This window comes from Malaclemys terrapin, chromosome 2 (assembly GCF_027887155.1).
Source record: "Malaclemys terrapin pileata isolate rMalTer1 chromosome 2, rMalTer1.hap1, whole genome shotgun sequence".
Taxonomy (NCBI): Eukaryota; Metazoa; Chordata; order Testudines; family Emydidae; genus Malaclemys; species Malaclemys terrapin.
The window spans coordinates 187,601,753-187,617,826 of record NC_071506.1 but is presented as its reverse complement, the minus strand read 5'-3'; the positions used below and the strand labels follow the sequence as shown (position 1 = coordinate 187,617,826).

The following is a 16,074-nucleotide window of genomic DNA, read 5'->3' as shown; positions in this document are numbered from 1 at the left end:
AAGGGGTTTTCCCCCGCCGCCTCCCCCTTCCTTCCTTTTTATATTTAAATCTTTATTGAGCGTCCAGAAAAAGGAGAGTCTGGTGACAAACAAAAGGAGAAAGAGGGAAAAACAATAGCCCATCACCATCCGTTTCCCCTCTGCTCACTCCCACGCCTGTTTTTCAAGCAGGCTGGGGCAGAGCGGAACAAATAAAAGTATGATTGCAACTTTAAAGAGAAAAATTAATAAAGGGGGGGGGAAGAGACCTGAAGGGGGGCGAGAGAAGCCGGGGATCCGAACTACCAATGACAGGATGCTTCTCCAACCCTCCCGCTCAGATAATAGCTAACCTGGGGTTAAAGATTAATAGGCAGGCAAAGCAGGGTATAAAGGGCCGCGGTTGGGCTCGCCTGTGAATAATCTGCCTCTGCAGCCTGTAGCCACGGGGTGTAGCGGACCTAGCTCCTCGTACCATGACCAGTAGAAGGGCTCTGATCTGCGGCTGCTGGCTGCTGCTCCTCGGCCCACGCCTCGCCTTCGGGGCCACCCTCCAGCCGCTGCACTGTGCCCCTTGCACGGAGGAGAAGCTGGCGCTGTGCCCGCCGGTGGCTGCCGGTTGCCCAGAGAGGGCCCATCAGCCGGGCTGTGGCTGCTGCCAGACTTGTGCCCTCCAGATGGGGGAGGCCTGCGGGGTGTACACAGCGCGCTGTGGCCAGGGGCTCAGCTGCCAGGTGCGGCCAGGGGAGCTCAGACCCCTGTATGCCCTGACCCGTGGGCAAGGGGCATGCCTGCCAACAACAGATGCAGAAGGGATGCGGATGGCAGAGGCAGCAGGTATATCAATACTGTCTCTCCCTACATATACTCCAGGCTTCTTATGGCAGGTGCTATACAGAACTTAAAGCCTCTTTAAGGTTGATGATACTGTGGGAACAGGGTGCATGGAATAAGCAGTGATAGAAGGAGAGCGAGGGTGCTGGCACAATTTTTACAGTGGGGGTGCTGCTGATGGAAACCATGAATTTGGTGTTTGTTATTTGTACTTGAAGCCAGGGGGTGCAGCAGCACCCCTAGTTCCAGCACCACTGAAGGAGAGGGGCATTGGCAATGATCAGCTATGGTTGAGCTGGTTGGAAAATTTAGCAAAGTTTAAAATTTGGATACAAAACAAGGTTGGGGGAAGAATCAGCAATTTTTTCTAGACAAAATTTCCCATCGTTTGAGCCACTCTCCCTCAGACACATCCCCTTCCAAGGTTCAGACAAGCTTATAGCAGTATCAAGGTGAGAAGGCAGGACAAGGGAGAAACCAAAACATAGGTTGTGGAAGAGTCAGAATCAGCTACACCTCATTAGAAAGGGATTCAGAGGAATCTATTGTTTTCTTGTTTGTTAAAAAACTTAATTTGAACTGTAACAAATGGTTAGATGGTAGTGGATATAAGATTTTTGCACTGAGAGCAAAACCAGACACAGTTGCTCAAGTGGCTGAGATGCATTACAAGGAGAAATGCATTTGGATATTATTGCAGAATTTCAGCAATTTTTGTGATTGAAATCCAGGTAAAAAGGGCCAGTAGGTGATCTTACACTCTTGTCCCCCTCAGTTTGCCCAAAATATTATCACAGGAAAAGTACTAATTGATATTTTTTCACTTGTTTTTTACTGTTTAAGACCCTGATCTAATAAGAGACTTAAGTATGTACCTAACCTTAACCATATGAGTAGTTTCAATGAGTGCTAACAGCCTCTGTTGATTTCCATGGAACTGTTCACGTTCTTAAAGTTAGGTACAGGTACCTTGCTGAATCAGGGCCTGAGTGCTTCATTGTTTGGGCTTGTCCCTGTTTATTTGATCTACTGCATGTTGGCCAGATCTGTTGCCTATCTGGATGAATTATTTTGTTGGCATGTGTTAGCTAGGCCCTGGAACTAATTGAAACATGCCATGAGTACATGTTTGGGGCAATCCCTTCCAAGATTGAAAACTGAACCTCCTTACACTACTGAAGGCTCCAAGTTGGTTACAATGTTGATTTGAGTCTCCTCTAGTTTAGCCAACCACCTGCACTGCATACCATGGTTGGGTGAGATCATTCATTTCTAGTAGTTTGCATTCTAAATGGTAACAAAATAATTGGCTTATGAAAGACCCTCTGCTATATTTGTGCTGACACAAATTTATGACGGGTTTATTTTGCTGTGATACACAAGTACAGTTTAATTCCTGTGTGAGCTACTAGAACTAACTGACTTTTCTTAGACTCATTTTATTGGTTTACTCAAATAAATACAGAAGATTACTGTATCACAGATTATTACCCTAATGGTACGTTGTTCTCATATAGACTCTCTGGAACCTGAGGATGCACCTCCAGAAAGTACTGAAATAGCACAGGATCAGCTGTTTAACTATCAACTGACGTTTCCCACTGGCCAGGACAAGTCTGTGCCTTGGAACGCCATCAGTGCTTATGAAAACATGAAAGCAAAGAGAATCACCGAACTAAAGAAATGGAAGGAGCAGGTGGGTTCTCCTACAAGCTTTCAAGTAGCATTTTATTAATAAACTTTTGATTTAGAATTCAGAAAATTCAGAATGAAATTTTCATATGAGCCTAACAGCTCCATTGACTTCACATTATTTTGTGCAACCGGCCAATAGCCCTTTTCCTTTAGAATATCTTGATCGGGTGCTTAAATGATAGGCAAATTAGAAGTAAATGCAAAAGGTCTGTGTATCACTTTAGCCCCTTGTAAGCCCCTGCACAGAGGTAAATTTTATCCCATGATAAATACCTGATTATGTAATAGCTCTCCAATGCCCAGAAATTCCAGACACTGATAATGAGATACTAGCTAAAACCACATATATTTGCCTATTTACGATCACAAAATAATATTGAACATGTGCACATAAAACATTTAGGAAGGCCAATAATGATTAATTTCTACATTTGACACTGCCAGACTATTAAAATCCAGCGTGGTGTGTATATCAGTAATTTAAAGCACCACTTGAGGGCACCAAAGAATAGAAGTTAGAAGGCATCATCCAGAGTATTTGTAGAACGTGGATGGATCTAAACTGGATAGAGATGTGGTATGGAACCAATCCTGCAACCCTTACAATAGTAGTCCTTACTTGTATGGGCCCCAGTTTAAAGGAGCACAGAAGCATGTGCTTAGTCTGTTGGTATTCAGCAAAGCATTTAAGCAGATGCTTAGCTTTAAGCATTCTGGTTAAGTCCCATTGACTTCAGAGTTTAAAGTTGAGCTTTATGTTTTCTTAAGTGCTTTCCTGAATTGAGGCCACATGAGGGTTCCACTATGTAAAGTTTTGCAGGATCACACACTCAGGTTATTTTTGTTTTGCTAAAGTAAAAATATTAGTTTGATCTTAGCACTCCTGTTTACCATTATTCAACATTAAACATGTCGGCTACTGTTCAGTTCTTTGTTCATGCAGTGATGCTTTTTATTTTATTTATTTATTTAGTTAAACAATGAGAATTACAGAGCATATGTTACCCTCAATTTTACATTTTTCTGGATTTTGTTGTTTCTTATTACTGATTTGATATGATCCTTTGCTATAAAATTATTGTCCAGTACATTTTAAGGATTGGTTGACAACCATGTCCAATTGTTTAACTGTATTATAATTATTTGCAAAAATAAATACCAGGGCAACAAACAATATGGTATTCATTTTTACAAAAAGCCTATTCTGTATACATTAAAAATAACACAGGAAATGTACATGCCTGAAAATGTAAAGCCAGATCCTCAGGTGGTATAAACTGGGATAGCTTCTTTGAAGTCAACAGGGCTATCCTGATTTATACCAGCTGATGAAATGGCCAATAGTGTCTAACCATTAACGTGATTATTTAGTAAGGGGAATGCATGGGAATTTAGGAACATAAATCCTCAGGTTTTTGGGATCAGAAAATAACCCTAATGACTAAAAGACAAAGGGCTAAATCCCACCCTTGAATATTCCATTTTGGTTCCTAGTTAGTGACATGAATGGAAACTGCAGGCAATATGTCAGATTTTAGGCCCAAATTGCAGCTTCATCTCTTAGTTGACTTTATGCCGATTTTTATAGGGTTTATTTATTTTTTATTTTTTTTAAGTTAGCATTTACATTACATATATAAATATTCTTTCAGGGACCTTGCCAGAAAGATCTCTACAGAGCACTGGATAAATTAGCTAAAGCTCAACAGAGAACTGGAGAAGACCTATACAAATTTTATTTACCAAACTGCAACAAGAATGGATTTTACCACAGCAAACAGGTATTTTTCTTTTTACTGCCCTCTCACACTACTGTGACTAGTGGTCAGTTACCGCCAACTTTCCATTATAATCACTTATCCCCAAACTCAGAGTTTTCAGTGGCTATATGAATTGATCGTGAAAATAAGAATATTGAGTTTTCAGATTTGGAGCAAATTGGGTTTCTTTTCTTTTTTCTCTTTTTATGTGATCTTAATGCTCAGATTAGCAGAAAAGGAGGCCAAAGTCCTCTTGTTATACATAGAACAGATGCAGTACAGAGCCCCTCCAAAGTACTTTAACCTCCTGCCTATCCTTAAACAAATTCCATCTCTATGTTCCTAATCCATTATGGCATTCTTAGCCGATCTACATTCACAGTATGCTTTGTAGTCAGCATGGCGATTGTGTAATAAGGCCTATGTAGAGCGAAGGAAATCTATGCACTGTGGGTGACACTAGGCCTAGGGTGACCAGACAGCAAGTGTAAAAAATTGGGACAGAGGGTGGGGGGTAATAGGAGCCTATATAAGAAAAAACCCCAAATATTGGGACTGTCCCTATAAAATCGGGACATCTGGTCACCCTAGGGCCCCATGGACATCAGGTCAGGATTTTACTCTCCATGTTTTGAGATGAGATTATCCTTCTAAGAATAGAACACAAAATACAGTTGAATACATTGCATATGGAAGATATTACTGATAAGATTCATAAACAGTATAGTTAATCTGAAGAAGCCATTATGAGATGTATTACGAATGGATATTAAGAACAATCTACAAACTTTGGCTATTATATCAGGTTCACAGAAGTCTTGTACGCATGACCATGTACATGGGTTAAGTTCCTCCCCTTTTTAGAAGAATCACAACACTATATTAAAATAATAAGAGTCCAGATTAAATCTAACATGGAAGGAATTCAGACTTTAGGCTAAACTCCATCCATACCAGCTTAGTCCATATCTTCCTTTTCATGACTGAGACTAGCGTGAATCTCCAAATTCTGGATGATTTGTCATGATTTAATATAACCTTGAAAAACTGTCAAGAAAATTTACTAGTCCACTCAAGGTCCCTTAAATTTACACCACACCCACAGTCTCCACTGTTTGCATTCCTGATTTCATCCTTCCGTCACACCCCGACAACCCAATTTCCCTTCCCACCGCCCCGCTCTATTCTAACACAGAGTGACATGCCGTTGTCTTAGGTGCACCATCTGAAATCAATGTCCAAACTCCCACTTACTTCAGTGGAGTGAGAATCAGGCCCCTGCGTCAATGTTCTTACCCCCAGCTTCTACACTCTGCCTTCCCTCCCCCTACCCCAGGAGAAATTTATGACTGTCCATCGGGAAGTCAGCAAGCCGAATTTTGCAAACTGCTTTAAATACTAGTAGGCTGCAATATTGCATCCAGCATAGTTCAACTGGGGTCACAGGCCCAGTTGCTAAATGGTTTCTAAAATCTAAGCCATGAGAGAGGAGGGTGAGAGGTTCTGTAAGAATAGGGTGTGATAATACAAAACGCCTGTGCAGTGCAGCTTCCTGATTTCTAGTTCTTGCCATTTCCAAACACTTATGCATTTAGTTTCATAGTGTCATTCTTCCCCCCTCCCCCCCATCATCTTAGTGTGAAACTTCGCTGGCTGGAGAGCCTGCTGGATGTTGGTGTGTCTATCCAAGGAGTGGGAAAAGAATTCCTGGATCTCCTGAGCTGAAAGGCGACCCTGAATGCCAACAGTATCTCAGCTCACAAGAATAAGACCAAACACATGACAGCATTTCCATTTGCTCATACAAAGTCTGTTGCAGGGCCTGATCCTGCCATCATTTAGGCCCGATTCACCAAGGTACTTAAATATGTGCTAACTTTAAGCATGTGAGCAGACCCGCTGTTGGTAGGGCTCATTCCCACAAGGAGTACCATTGAATTCAGCAGGACTAGTCACATGCTTAAAGTGACACACAGGTCTAAGTGATTGCAGAATTGGGCCCTATAACCTGTATATTGTATATTATATTATAATATTATATATATTATAATGAACTGCTTTTGTACTCTACAGATTCCATGGTATGTAAACCCGTTGAATTATTTATTTCATAGTACATTTATTTTTTGTGTCTGTGTTGTTATTAATTTATATTCTCAAACACTTCATAACTTTATATGTAAATACATAATATTATTGCTCTTAAAGATATGCGTTTTTCTATTCTGGAAGAGCACTGCTAGTTAAACTTCAGTTGGAATAACACTAAATATCGGAGGAAATAGCATGTAAAACTTGCATTTTGTATTCTGTATTTATAGATTGCAGCTGTAAAGCTGAATTTAAAAAAAAAAATCTGTTAAGTTCCTAACTTTTCTATTAAAAACCCATTTTGTTTGTATATCATGTTGCTTTGCACCTCTGTTTCAATGTCAATCTGTTTTGTTTTTTGCTTTTTAAGGAATAGTGACTCTGGAATATATAGTGAAACACTGATAGGAGAATATTAGTTTATATTTTCCAAACGTATGCACTGGATATATTGTAAAAATAACAGGAAATATTGTACAACCTTTAACAGGTGTAAATTGTTCACATGCTGACATTGTCATGTTATTTAAGATGAGCTATTAAATAATTTCCTTTGGACACTGCTGGCTTGTTGCTTTCAGAGATATACTGTACTGTAACTCTAAGCTGTAGAGTCAGAATGGAATCCTTTCAGTGGAGCAGGAGTGAAACTGCAGTCTGCTCTCAGCAGCCAAGCATGGTGGGCAGTATAGTTGGAGGCAGGTATCAGCTTGCAAAGAGGTCACAAGCTCCTTGTGCTGTTTGCTGGCATATGATGAGAGCAGCAAGACTCAAGAGGGAGTAGGATACAGAACAAAAATCACTCCTAAGGGATTCCACCCCCGCCCCCTCCTGGGAAGCGAAAAGGTTCTCAATAGGGAGGGTGAGTAATTGCTCTCTTTCCTCCCTATCCTTGTCATTGCCCAGGCAATGAAAAAAGCTCAAAGTATTTGCCCCATCCCAGGGGACTTTTTCCAGATTAGATGTATCCTGCAGTCCAATCTTGTCTTTTCCTAAAATTCTGTCCCTTAAGGGCAATCCATTTTTCTTGTTGGGTTTTTCTTTCTCTCCTCCTTTCTTTTTCAATATCTTCTTTGTACCTTTGGCCTGGGCAAACTGAAAGCCCATAATATAGGTTATTATAAAACTTCCTGGATAGGACAGCTGGATACATTCCCTGACCAAAACATCTAGAGAGGCAGCATGAGTGTGTATGAGACAATATAGGGACCTGCAGGAGTGACAGTAAAACGCTTCCTGCACAGAATGTCATTCTCCCCTTTTGCAGCTCCACAGCTTGGGGAGGGCAGTACTTCCCAACAACCCCACCCACCCCTGGAGTGTATGGTGCAGTGAGATCTGGTTTCAATCTACTTTAATCACTGCCAAAAGTGGAAGGCGAGCCATGCAAATCTACTTTCCATTTAGAAACAGGCTAGAGAGGAGACAATAACCTTGTCTCAAGGCCCAGTGGTAGAGGAGCTCAGCATAAAATCCCCTGCAGTTCCTTGGAAAAGGCTTTAGGTTTGATGGGGGGTGAAGAAGTAGGGGGATAGCTCAGTGGTTTGAGCATTGACCTGCTAAACTTGTAAGTTCAATCCTTGAGGGGGCCACTTAGGGATCTGGGGCAAAAATCAGTTCTTGGTCCTGCTAGTGAAGGCAGGGGGCTGGACTCAATGTCCTTCCCTTCCAGTTCTAGGAGAGAGGATATCTCCATTATTATTTTTTAAACAGAAAATCTTATTTGTTTTGCCTTATAGACTTTGCATTTGTCAGGTGTTAGCTAGTTACTGCTCATTGATTTGGGTATATTTGTTGGACTTCAGCACGTTACAGCTATTTTATCAGGGCTTAAGGAAATACACTTAAACGAAGACACAACCTCATGGACAATGCGCTGTAATATTTCTCATGTGGCATCTTATCAAGATATGGTTTTCTGTGCAGAGGAATCCTTTTTTATCTCAGTCAGCTTGTTAGGAAAAAGTGGATCACAACTCTTAAAAGTGATTAGCTTTTAGATGTCTTGTCCCTTTAAATGGTAAACAACCAGCAGGCCTGAGTGTTTGTAGACAGGGCTCCCTCCCATAGACTATGATTCAGACACTGTACAACTTTTTGGCAGGAGGTGCTTCCCGGAGACAATTCTGCTGGCACCACTGCTTAACTTGGGCCACATTGATCGCTGCCCCAGGAGTAGAGTCAAGGCAGAGATGGAGAGTATGTTGCTTGCATCTCCCCTGTTTTACTGCTGCTCCCAGCCAAGAAAGACTCGCCCTGGGGCTGCCCTAACTTGTGCCTTCTGCTGCCATAGCTTTGTTGGGTTTGCAGCTGCAGGGAATCGCAGGCACCCAAGTCTGCTCCAGCCAGACCACCTCTCAGCCATGCCCCACCCCAAAATGGCTTGGCTTTAGTACAGTGGAGAATTTCCCCTCATTCTTGTGTCTCCTCCTAGTACTGGGCTCTGCTAAGCATTAGGCAATGTTGTCTGTGCATCACTTACCTACAGGGGTATCGGCAGCTGTGTCTCGTAGCAGACTTAGGAGGAGCAGCAAAGTGCAGGGACTGAAAGATCAACAGCATCAGCTCTGCTTCGCTTCCACAATGGAAGTGTCCGCTGCAAAGTTTGTTTGTGCAGGGAGCAGACCTCTCTCTGGGGCTGGTCCAAGACGCCAGCAAGGACTAAGGACGACCTCAAACCTCATCACTTTCCTTTCCAAGAGCAAAGCGCACTCCTTGGACCCTGTTTTCACTAATAAAAACTCCAAACACATCAAACAAACATAAAACCCACACACAACATTTCCCCTGGGGAGTGGACTGGGGAAGGAACCACAGGTAACAGAGGCTAGTCACGTTGCTTAAGGCACCCTTGAAGGGGCACACATACTGTGGTAATGGGCGTGGTATAAGAACCTAAACAGAAGCTCATAGAAAAATAGATGAGGGCTGCTCCCTCCTGGAAGGTTATCTGGAGAGGTGCCCATAGATGACGAAGCCTCTGCCCTTTAAGAAGAGAGCCCCATTTTTGACCTGAATGATAAATTTGGAATTCAGATGTGCTCCTGGTACTGCAGCCCTCACTGCTTCAAATCTCACAATCATCCATATTCTAGGAATTGGTGATTTCCCTCCCCCCCCCCAAATTAATGAGTTGTGGCTGGAAGTAGAGGTGTATCATGGCCCAGCAGCACTTGAGGGGAGCGTGATCGTGAAAAGTTTGGGGACCACTGATTTAATGACTACCATAATGCATACACATAAAGGAGAGAGTTACGGTTACACATGCCATCTTGTGTTATTCCCTGATGCTTTAATGCTCAAATGTGCATCCATAATGTTATCTTGGATTAATTTTTTTGTAAAGAATTTTATAATTTTTTAATTTAAAATGTTGGGGTGGAAAAAGACCATTAAAAAGGAAGTTTCTTTCCCTCACCAGACCTTTTGAATCTTTACTGGCTTGAAAAAAATTGGCCATAACAGTGCCAGTAAATTCCATAACCACAACTGGAACACCTTATTCCATGCATGTTAAGAGGACTATACGAAGAGCTTGTTCTTCTGAAAACACATGCTGCTAACTTCCGTAAGTGCATGAGAATGAGCCAACAAACCTTGCATGGTAGGCAGCACCCTCTTAGCACTTTCATATTTCAATTAGCTCTTCAGGGACCATGTGAAGGGTTGCTTGCTCAGCCAAAATGCACCTAGAGTAGGCTTAGGGCATGTCTACACTACAAACTTGCATTGGCATAGCTGCACTGGAGCTTCTAATGAAGATGCTCTAAGCCGAGAGGAGAGAACTTGCCCGTTGGCTTAATAATTCCACCTCCGTGAGACGCGGTAGCCATGGGCATGGGTATCAGAGACTGGGGGAGGCTGAGCCTCCACAAACAGTCCTGCATGGCCCCACCCACACTCCTCCCCCAGGCCTCCTCCTGCTTCCCGGTGCTCTGTGGCTCTTCCTCTGTGGCCGGGACCCCAGGCTGGGTCTGGGTTTAGTGGGGGGACAGCCTGCGGCCAGGGACTCCAGGCAGCTGGAGCCAATGCTCGCACTGTCCACCCACCTGGCACTCCAGGACTAGAAGCTGCGCCTTCCACCTGTCCGCCACTCCAGGGCTGGTGCTCTGGGAGAATCTCTCCTACCGACATAGCGCTGTCTACACAGGAGGCTAAGGTCGATATAACTACATTGCTCAGGGGCGTGCAATTTTACATCCCTGAGGGATGTAGTTATACCAAAGTGCGTAGTGTATGCCTGGCCTGACTGAGACAAGGTGGGTGAAGTTGCTTTTTATTGCATCAGTGTCTGTAGGGAAGAGCGAGAGAGAGAGATTTTGAGCTTACATGGTTCTTCTTCCAGCCTAGGAAATGTACTCACTGTCATAGCTAACTATAAAGTGAAATAGATTGTTTAGCATAAGTAGTTAATACATATTTCAAGGGACCATTCAAGGTGAAGTGGCCATAGATGCTGACTTCTATTTTTCCCTGAGGGTGCTCCACCCCTGCTCCTCCCCAAGTCCCTGCCCCCCACTCTGCCTCTTCCCCAAAGGCCCTGTCCTTGTTAAGCCTCTTCCCACCCTTGCTCTGTCCCCTCCCCGAGACCCCCACCCTTGCTCCACCTCTTCCCACCCCCCCACTCCGCCCCCTCCTCCAAGACCCCCACCAGCAGCTCATTGCTCTCTGTCCTCCCCCAAGCGCCTCCCACAGCCACCAAACAGCTCATTGGCGGTGCCTCCGAACAGCTGTGGTTGCCAGTGGCTGAGTACCCACAATTTTTTTTCTGTGGGTGCTTGAGCCCCGGAGCACCTATGGAGTCGGCACCTATAGAAGTGGCCCATTAACATCCCTCTAGTCATAGGAGGGAAGGAAGGGAGAGGGGAAAACAGCAGCATGGAGGTGGTGGTAGTGGGGTTAGTGGGTTACAGACTGTTGTAATAAGCTAGAAATCCAGTGTCTCTATTCAGTCCATGATTTTTAGTATCTAACAAAGTGAATTTAAGCTCCGGGGCTCATCTTTTGAAGGTATGCAGATTTCCTTTGAGAATGAGAACTGAGAGGTCAGTTATAGAGTGATCACTTTGTAAAAAGTGTTCATCCATAGGGTGATATGGTGTTTTTGTCTTTTATCACTTTCCTGTGTGAGTTCATTCGAGAGCATCATGATTGTCCAGTTTCACCCACATAGTTGTTGGGGCATTTAGCGCACTGGAGGAGATACACCACATGTTGTGCTAGGTATGTGGGGACCCATGGATCTTGAAAGGTGTGTCATGGGGGGGTGTTGCTCATTGTGGTAGAGGAGATATGTCTTCAGATTTTGCATCTGTTGCTCTGCAGGCTCTGGTGCTGCTTTGAGTTGGTGTGTAGTGGTCTATGGAGAAGTTGTTTCTGATGATGAACTTGACAAGGCAGGGTGTGTGTGTGTGAAGGCCTGACAAAGGAGTTCAGGAAAGATTTCTTTCAGGATGTGGTACCCATCGAGTATGGGTTGTAATTGTTCAATGATACCCTGTATGGGTTCCAGTGTGGGGTGGTAGGTGACAATTAGGGATGTGCAGATGGAGGGGGTTTGATTTCCATATTGAAGCAGCTTTTTGGGGGGTATTTGGGTGGCCTGTTGCATGATGCAATCTACTTCTGTGGTGGAGTGTCCTTGTTTGGTGAAGGTGGTTTTGAGCGTGTTAAGAGATATATCCCAGACTTTCTCCTTGGAGTGTATTCTGTGGTATCTGAGTGCCTGGCTGGAGATAATAGCTTTCTTGGCATGGATTTAAGGCTTATTACAAAAATCTATAACCCACTAACAATCCCTGCCCCCTCTAAGCTGCCTTTATTCCCCCTTCATTTCTTGTCCCCCACTCCATCACTGGAGGGGTGGCAATGAGCCTGGGGTGCTGGAACATTTGTACAAATGGGGGGAGGAGGTGCCAAGGCCAAAGCTGCTGAGTGGCCTGGGCACTGATGGGGGTGGGAGGGGCAGGGTCTGATGGGAACCTTTTGGAAGAGGAGGTGTCCATACAGGAAGGTTGGTCTCCACCTAAACTAAAACAGAACCAGATGGCTGGCATGTAAATTAAAAAAGTCACAGAGGATTTTTTAAACTAAGGACTGGGGGAAAGCCGACAGGAGTGGAGGAGCACGTGGTACAGACAGAGATATCCTTTAGGGGAGGATCTATAAATGGGGATTCTCTATATCCTAGTAAGGAGGAAAGGATGGCAGATGATAAATTACAGGTAGTGTATGATGAGAAACATCAAATGAAAAGGATTTCCATTCAATTGCATCACATGAAGGCAGACCACTAAAAAGTGACAAATTTTATAAGTACTTAATGTGGTAAGATGAGGCCTGGTATGAGGCCTAAGGCCTGAAGTAAAGTAATGGTCAAGACTTTGTTAACATGAAGCAAAGTTAAACTGTGAGCCAGAGGCAGGCCCTGCTCACAGAAGCTGGCAAGGAAAGGGCTGATGTTGCAAAAATACACAGACTTAAAAGGTACTGGACACTAGAGATATAAACATATGTCAGGATGGTACCAGAACTCTCCGATACTTGCACATTCCACACAAGGAACAGGCTGATGCATCCTAAAGACAGGGGCAAAAGGGTAATATGATGTATAGAGTTGTTTTGTTCAAACCAACATGTACAAGGTGAGAGGCAGCACACTAATACATAGAGGGGTTGTACCTCAATACGTCAGGAGTGATACTTGTTTGTATCTGTGTATAAGAATGCACCCTTGAGGAGTTGTCTTGTTCTGGCCAGGGGGCAGTGGAGAATCCCACCACTGACTGAGCTGGTCCATTGTCAGGGAGCACATATGTACCAGCAAAATTGTAGACATCTGATCCAGGGAGCTAGAGACTGTGTTTTGTTTGGCCATAAACCTTGCCGGGTCCCTTCGTACCTTATCGGAGTATGTGGTCATTGGGGGTTCTCTCGGGGTCTGCTGTGTCAGCTATCTGCAGAGACAGGGCAGCACACAGAGGGAACACACACACATAGCTGACTTTTATCATCATTGAACAGAGCAGAGCATCACACTGGTGACGTCTGACAACCCTTATATACAAATGCTAGAAGTCTAAATACTAAGATGGGTGAATCTGAGTGCCTGGTATTAAATGAGGATGTTGATATAATAGGTATCAAGAATCTTGGTGGAATTATGAAAATCAATGGGACATGGGAATACCAGGGTACAAGATATATAAGAATGACATAATAGGTCATGCTGGTCGGGGAGTGCTACTATACATGAAAGAAAGCATAGAGTCAAATGTAATAAAAAAACTTAAGTGAACAAAATTGTGCCACAGAATCTCTATGGATAGAAATTCCATGCTGGCATTATAAGACTATAGCAGCAGGGATTTACTACCGATTACCTGACCAGGATGTTGATGCTGACTATGAAATGCTCAGGGAGATTAGAAAGGCTATAAAAATAATAAAACCTCAAAAATAATGGGGGATTTCAGCTATTCCCATATTGACTGGGTACACGTCTCTTCAGGAGAGGATACAGAGATAAAATTTCTTGACACCTTTAATGACTGTTTCTTGGAACAGCTACTCCTGGAACCCACAAGAGAGGCAATGCTTGATTTAGTCCTAAGTGGAGGTGAATTTAGCTGAACTGCTTGGTAATAGGGACCATAATATAAGTAAATGTAACATCCCTGTGGGAGGGATAACACCAAAGCAGCCTACTGCAGTAGCATTTAATTTCCGAAATGGGAACTACACAAAAATGAGGAGGTTAGTTAAACAGAAATAAAAAGATACAGTCCCCAAAGTGAAATGCCTGCAAGCTGCATGGAAACTTTAAAAAAACACCATAATAGAGTATCAAATTAAATGTATACCCACAAATCAAAAATTATAATGAGAGGATGAAAAAACTGCCACCCTGGCTAAACAACCAAGTAAAAGAAGTGGTTAGAGGCAAAAAGGCATCCTTTAAAAACTGGAAAATAGAAAGGAACATAAACTCTGGCAAGTCAAGTGTAAAAATATAATTAGGCAGGCAAAAAAAGAATTTGAAGACTAACCAGAAAAAGACACAAAAATTAACAGCAAAAACATTTTAAGTATATCAGAAGCAGGAATTCTGTTATACAGTCAGTGGGGCCACTGGACAATTGAGATGCTAAAGAAGCACTCAAGGAAAATAAGACCATTGCAGAGAAAATAAATAAATTCTCTGCATCAGCCTTCACTGCAGAGGATGTGAGAGAGATTTCTATACCTGAACCATTCTTTTTAGGTGACAAATCTGAGGAACTGTCCCAGATTGAAGTGTCAATAGAGGAGGTTTTGGAACAAACTGGTAAATTAAACTATAATAAGTTACCAGGACCAGATGGTCTTTTCTGAATGAACTCAAATATGAAACTTCAGAACTACTAATTGTGGTACGTACACTATTATTTAAATCAACTCCTGTATCAGATGACTGGAGGATAGTTTATGTGACACCAATTTTTTAAAAAGGCTCCAGAAATGATCCTGGCAATTATAGGCCAGTAAGTCTAACTTCAGTACCAGGCAAATTGTTTCACACTAGAGAAAAGAGCAGAATTAGCAGACACGTAGATGAACACGGTCTGTGGGGAAGAGTCAAAATGGGTTTTGTCATGGGAAATCATGCCTCACCAAGTTGTTAGAATTCTTTGAGCGGTGTGTGTGTGGGGGGTCAACAAACAGGTGAACAAGGGTGATCCAATGGATATAGTGTACTTAGACTTTCAGAAAGCATTTGACAAGGTCCCTCACAAAAGACTCTTAAGCAAAGTAAGCCTTCATGGGATAAAAGGGAAGGTCCTCTCATGAATTGGTTAAAAGAAGGAAACAAAGAGTAGGAATAAATGGCCAGTTTTCAGAATGGAGAGAAGTAAATAGTGGTGTCCCCTGGGGATCTGTACTGGGCCCTGTGTTGTTCAACATATTCATAAATGATCTGAAAAGGGGGTAAACGATGAGGTGGCAAAATTTGCAGACAATACAAAATTACTCATGATAGTTAAGTCCAAAGCAGACTGCGAAGAGTTACAAAGGGATTTCAGTAAACTGGGTGATAAAATTCAGTGTTAATAAATGCAACTTAATGCCCAGTGGTAAACATAATCACCACTATACATACAAAATTATGGGGGTCTAAATTAGCTGTTACCAAGAAAGAGATCTTGGAGTCATTGTGGATAGTTCGCTGAAAACATCTGCTCAATGTGCAGTGGCAGTCAAAAAAAAAGCTAACAGAATGTTAGGAACCATTAGGAAAGTGATAGATAACAAGACAGAAAATATTATAATGCCTCTATATAAATCCATGGTATGCCCACTGTGACACACTGTACCTCGGGGGAACACCCAGCATCCCCATGTTCATCCTTGTAAAATGATTGTGTTGTATCCAATGTAAAGTTTGTTATGTTGGGTGTCTTCAGAAGGCTCATGATGCACCAAGCATGATTGTTATAGTGATGTTATAGTAATTGTTACAGTAAGGTTATAGGTTATAATTTCATGTATATAGTTATGAGGCTGAAAATGTATCCTCGTAGCTTAAAACAAGCCCAGGCAAAAACTCTCCAAGAGCAGAGAGGCAGTTCACACCTCATCAGGGCATGTATGGGACAAACCCAGCCCAGCCTCACAGGAACAAAGGATGCTGGCCTAGGCAGCAACAAAAGAATCTGTTGGACTCTTGAGGGAATCA

General features: G+C 42.9%; 1 protein-coding gene across 1 annotated transcript; it reads left to right on the top strand.

The window, feature by feature from the left end:
- Positions 1–417: 417 nt before the first annotated feature.
- IGFBP1 (insulin like growth factor binding protein 1) lies at positions 418–6,634 on the top strand. Its single transcript, XM_054021164.1, has 4 exons — positions 418–816; positions 2,331–2,509; positions 4,161–4,289; positions 5,906–6,634. The coding sequence occupies exons 1-4, from the start codon at positions 456–458 to the stop codon at positions 6,035–6,037; spliced, it is 801 nt and encodes a 266-aa protein (XP_053877139.1). The 5' UTR covers positions 418–455; the 3' UTR covers positions 6,038–6,634.
- The last annotated feature ends 9,440 nt before the right edge of the window (positions 6,635–16,074 follow it).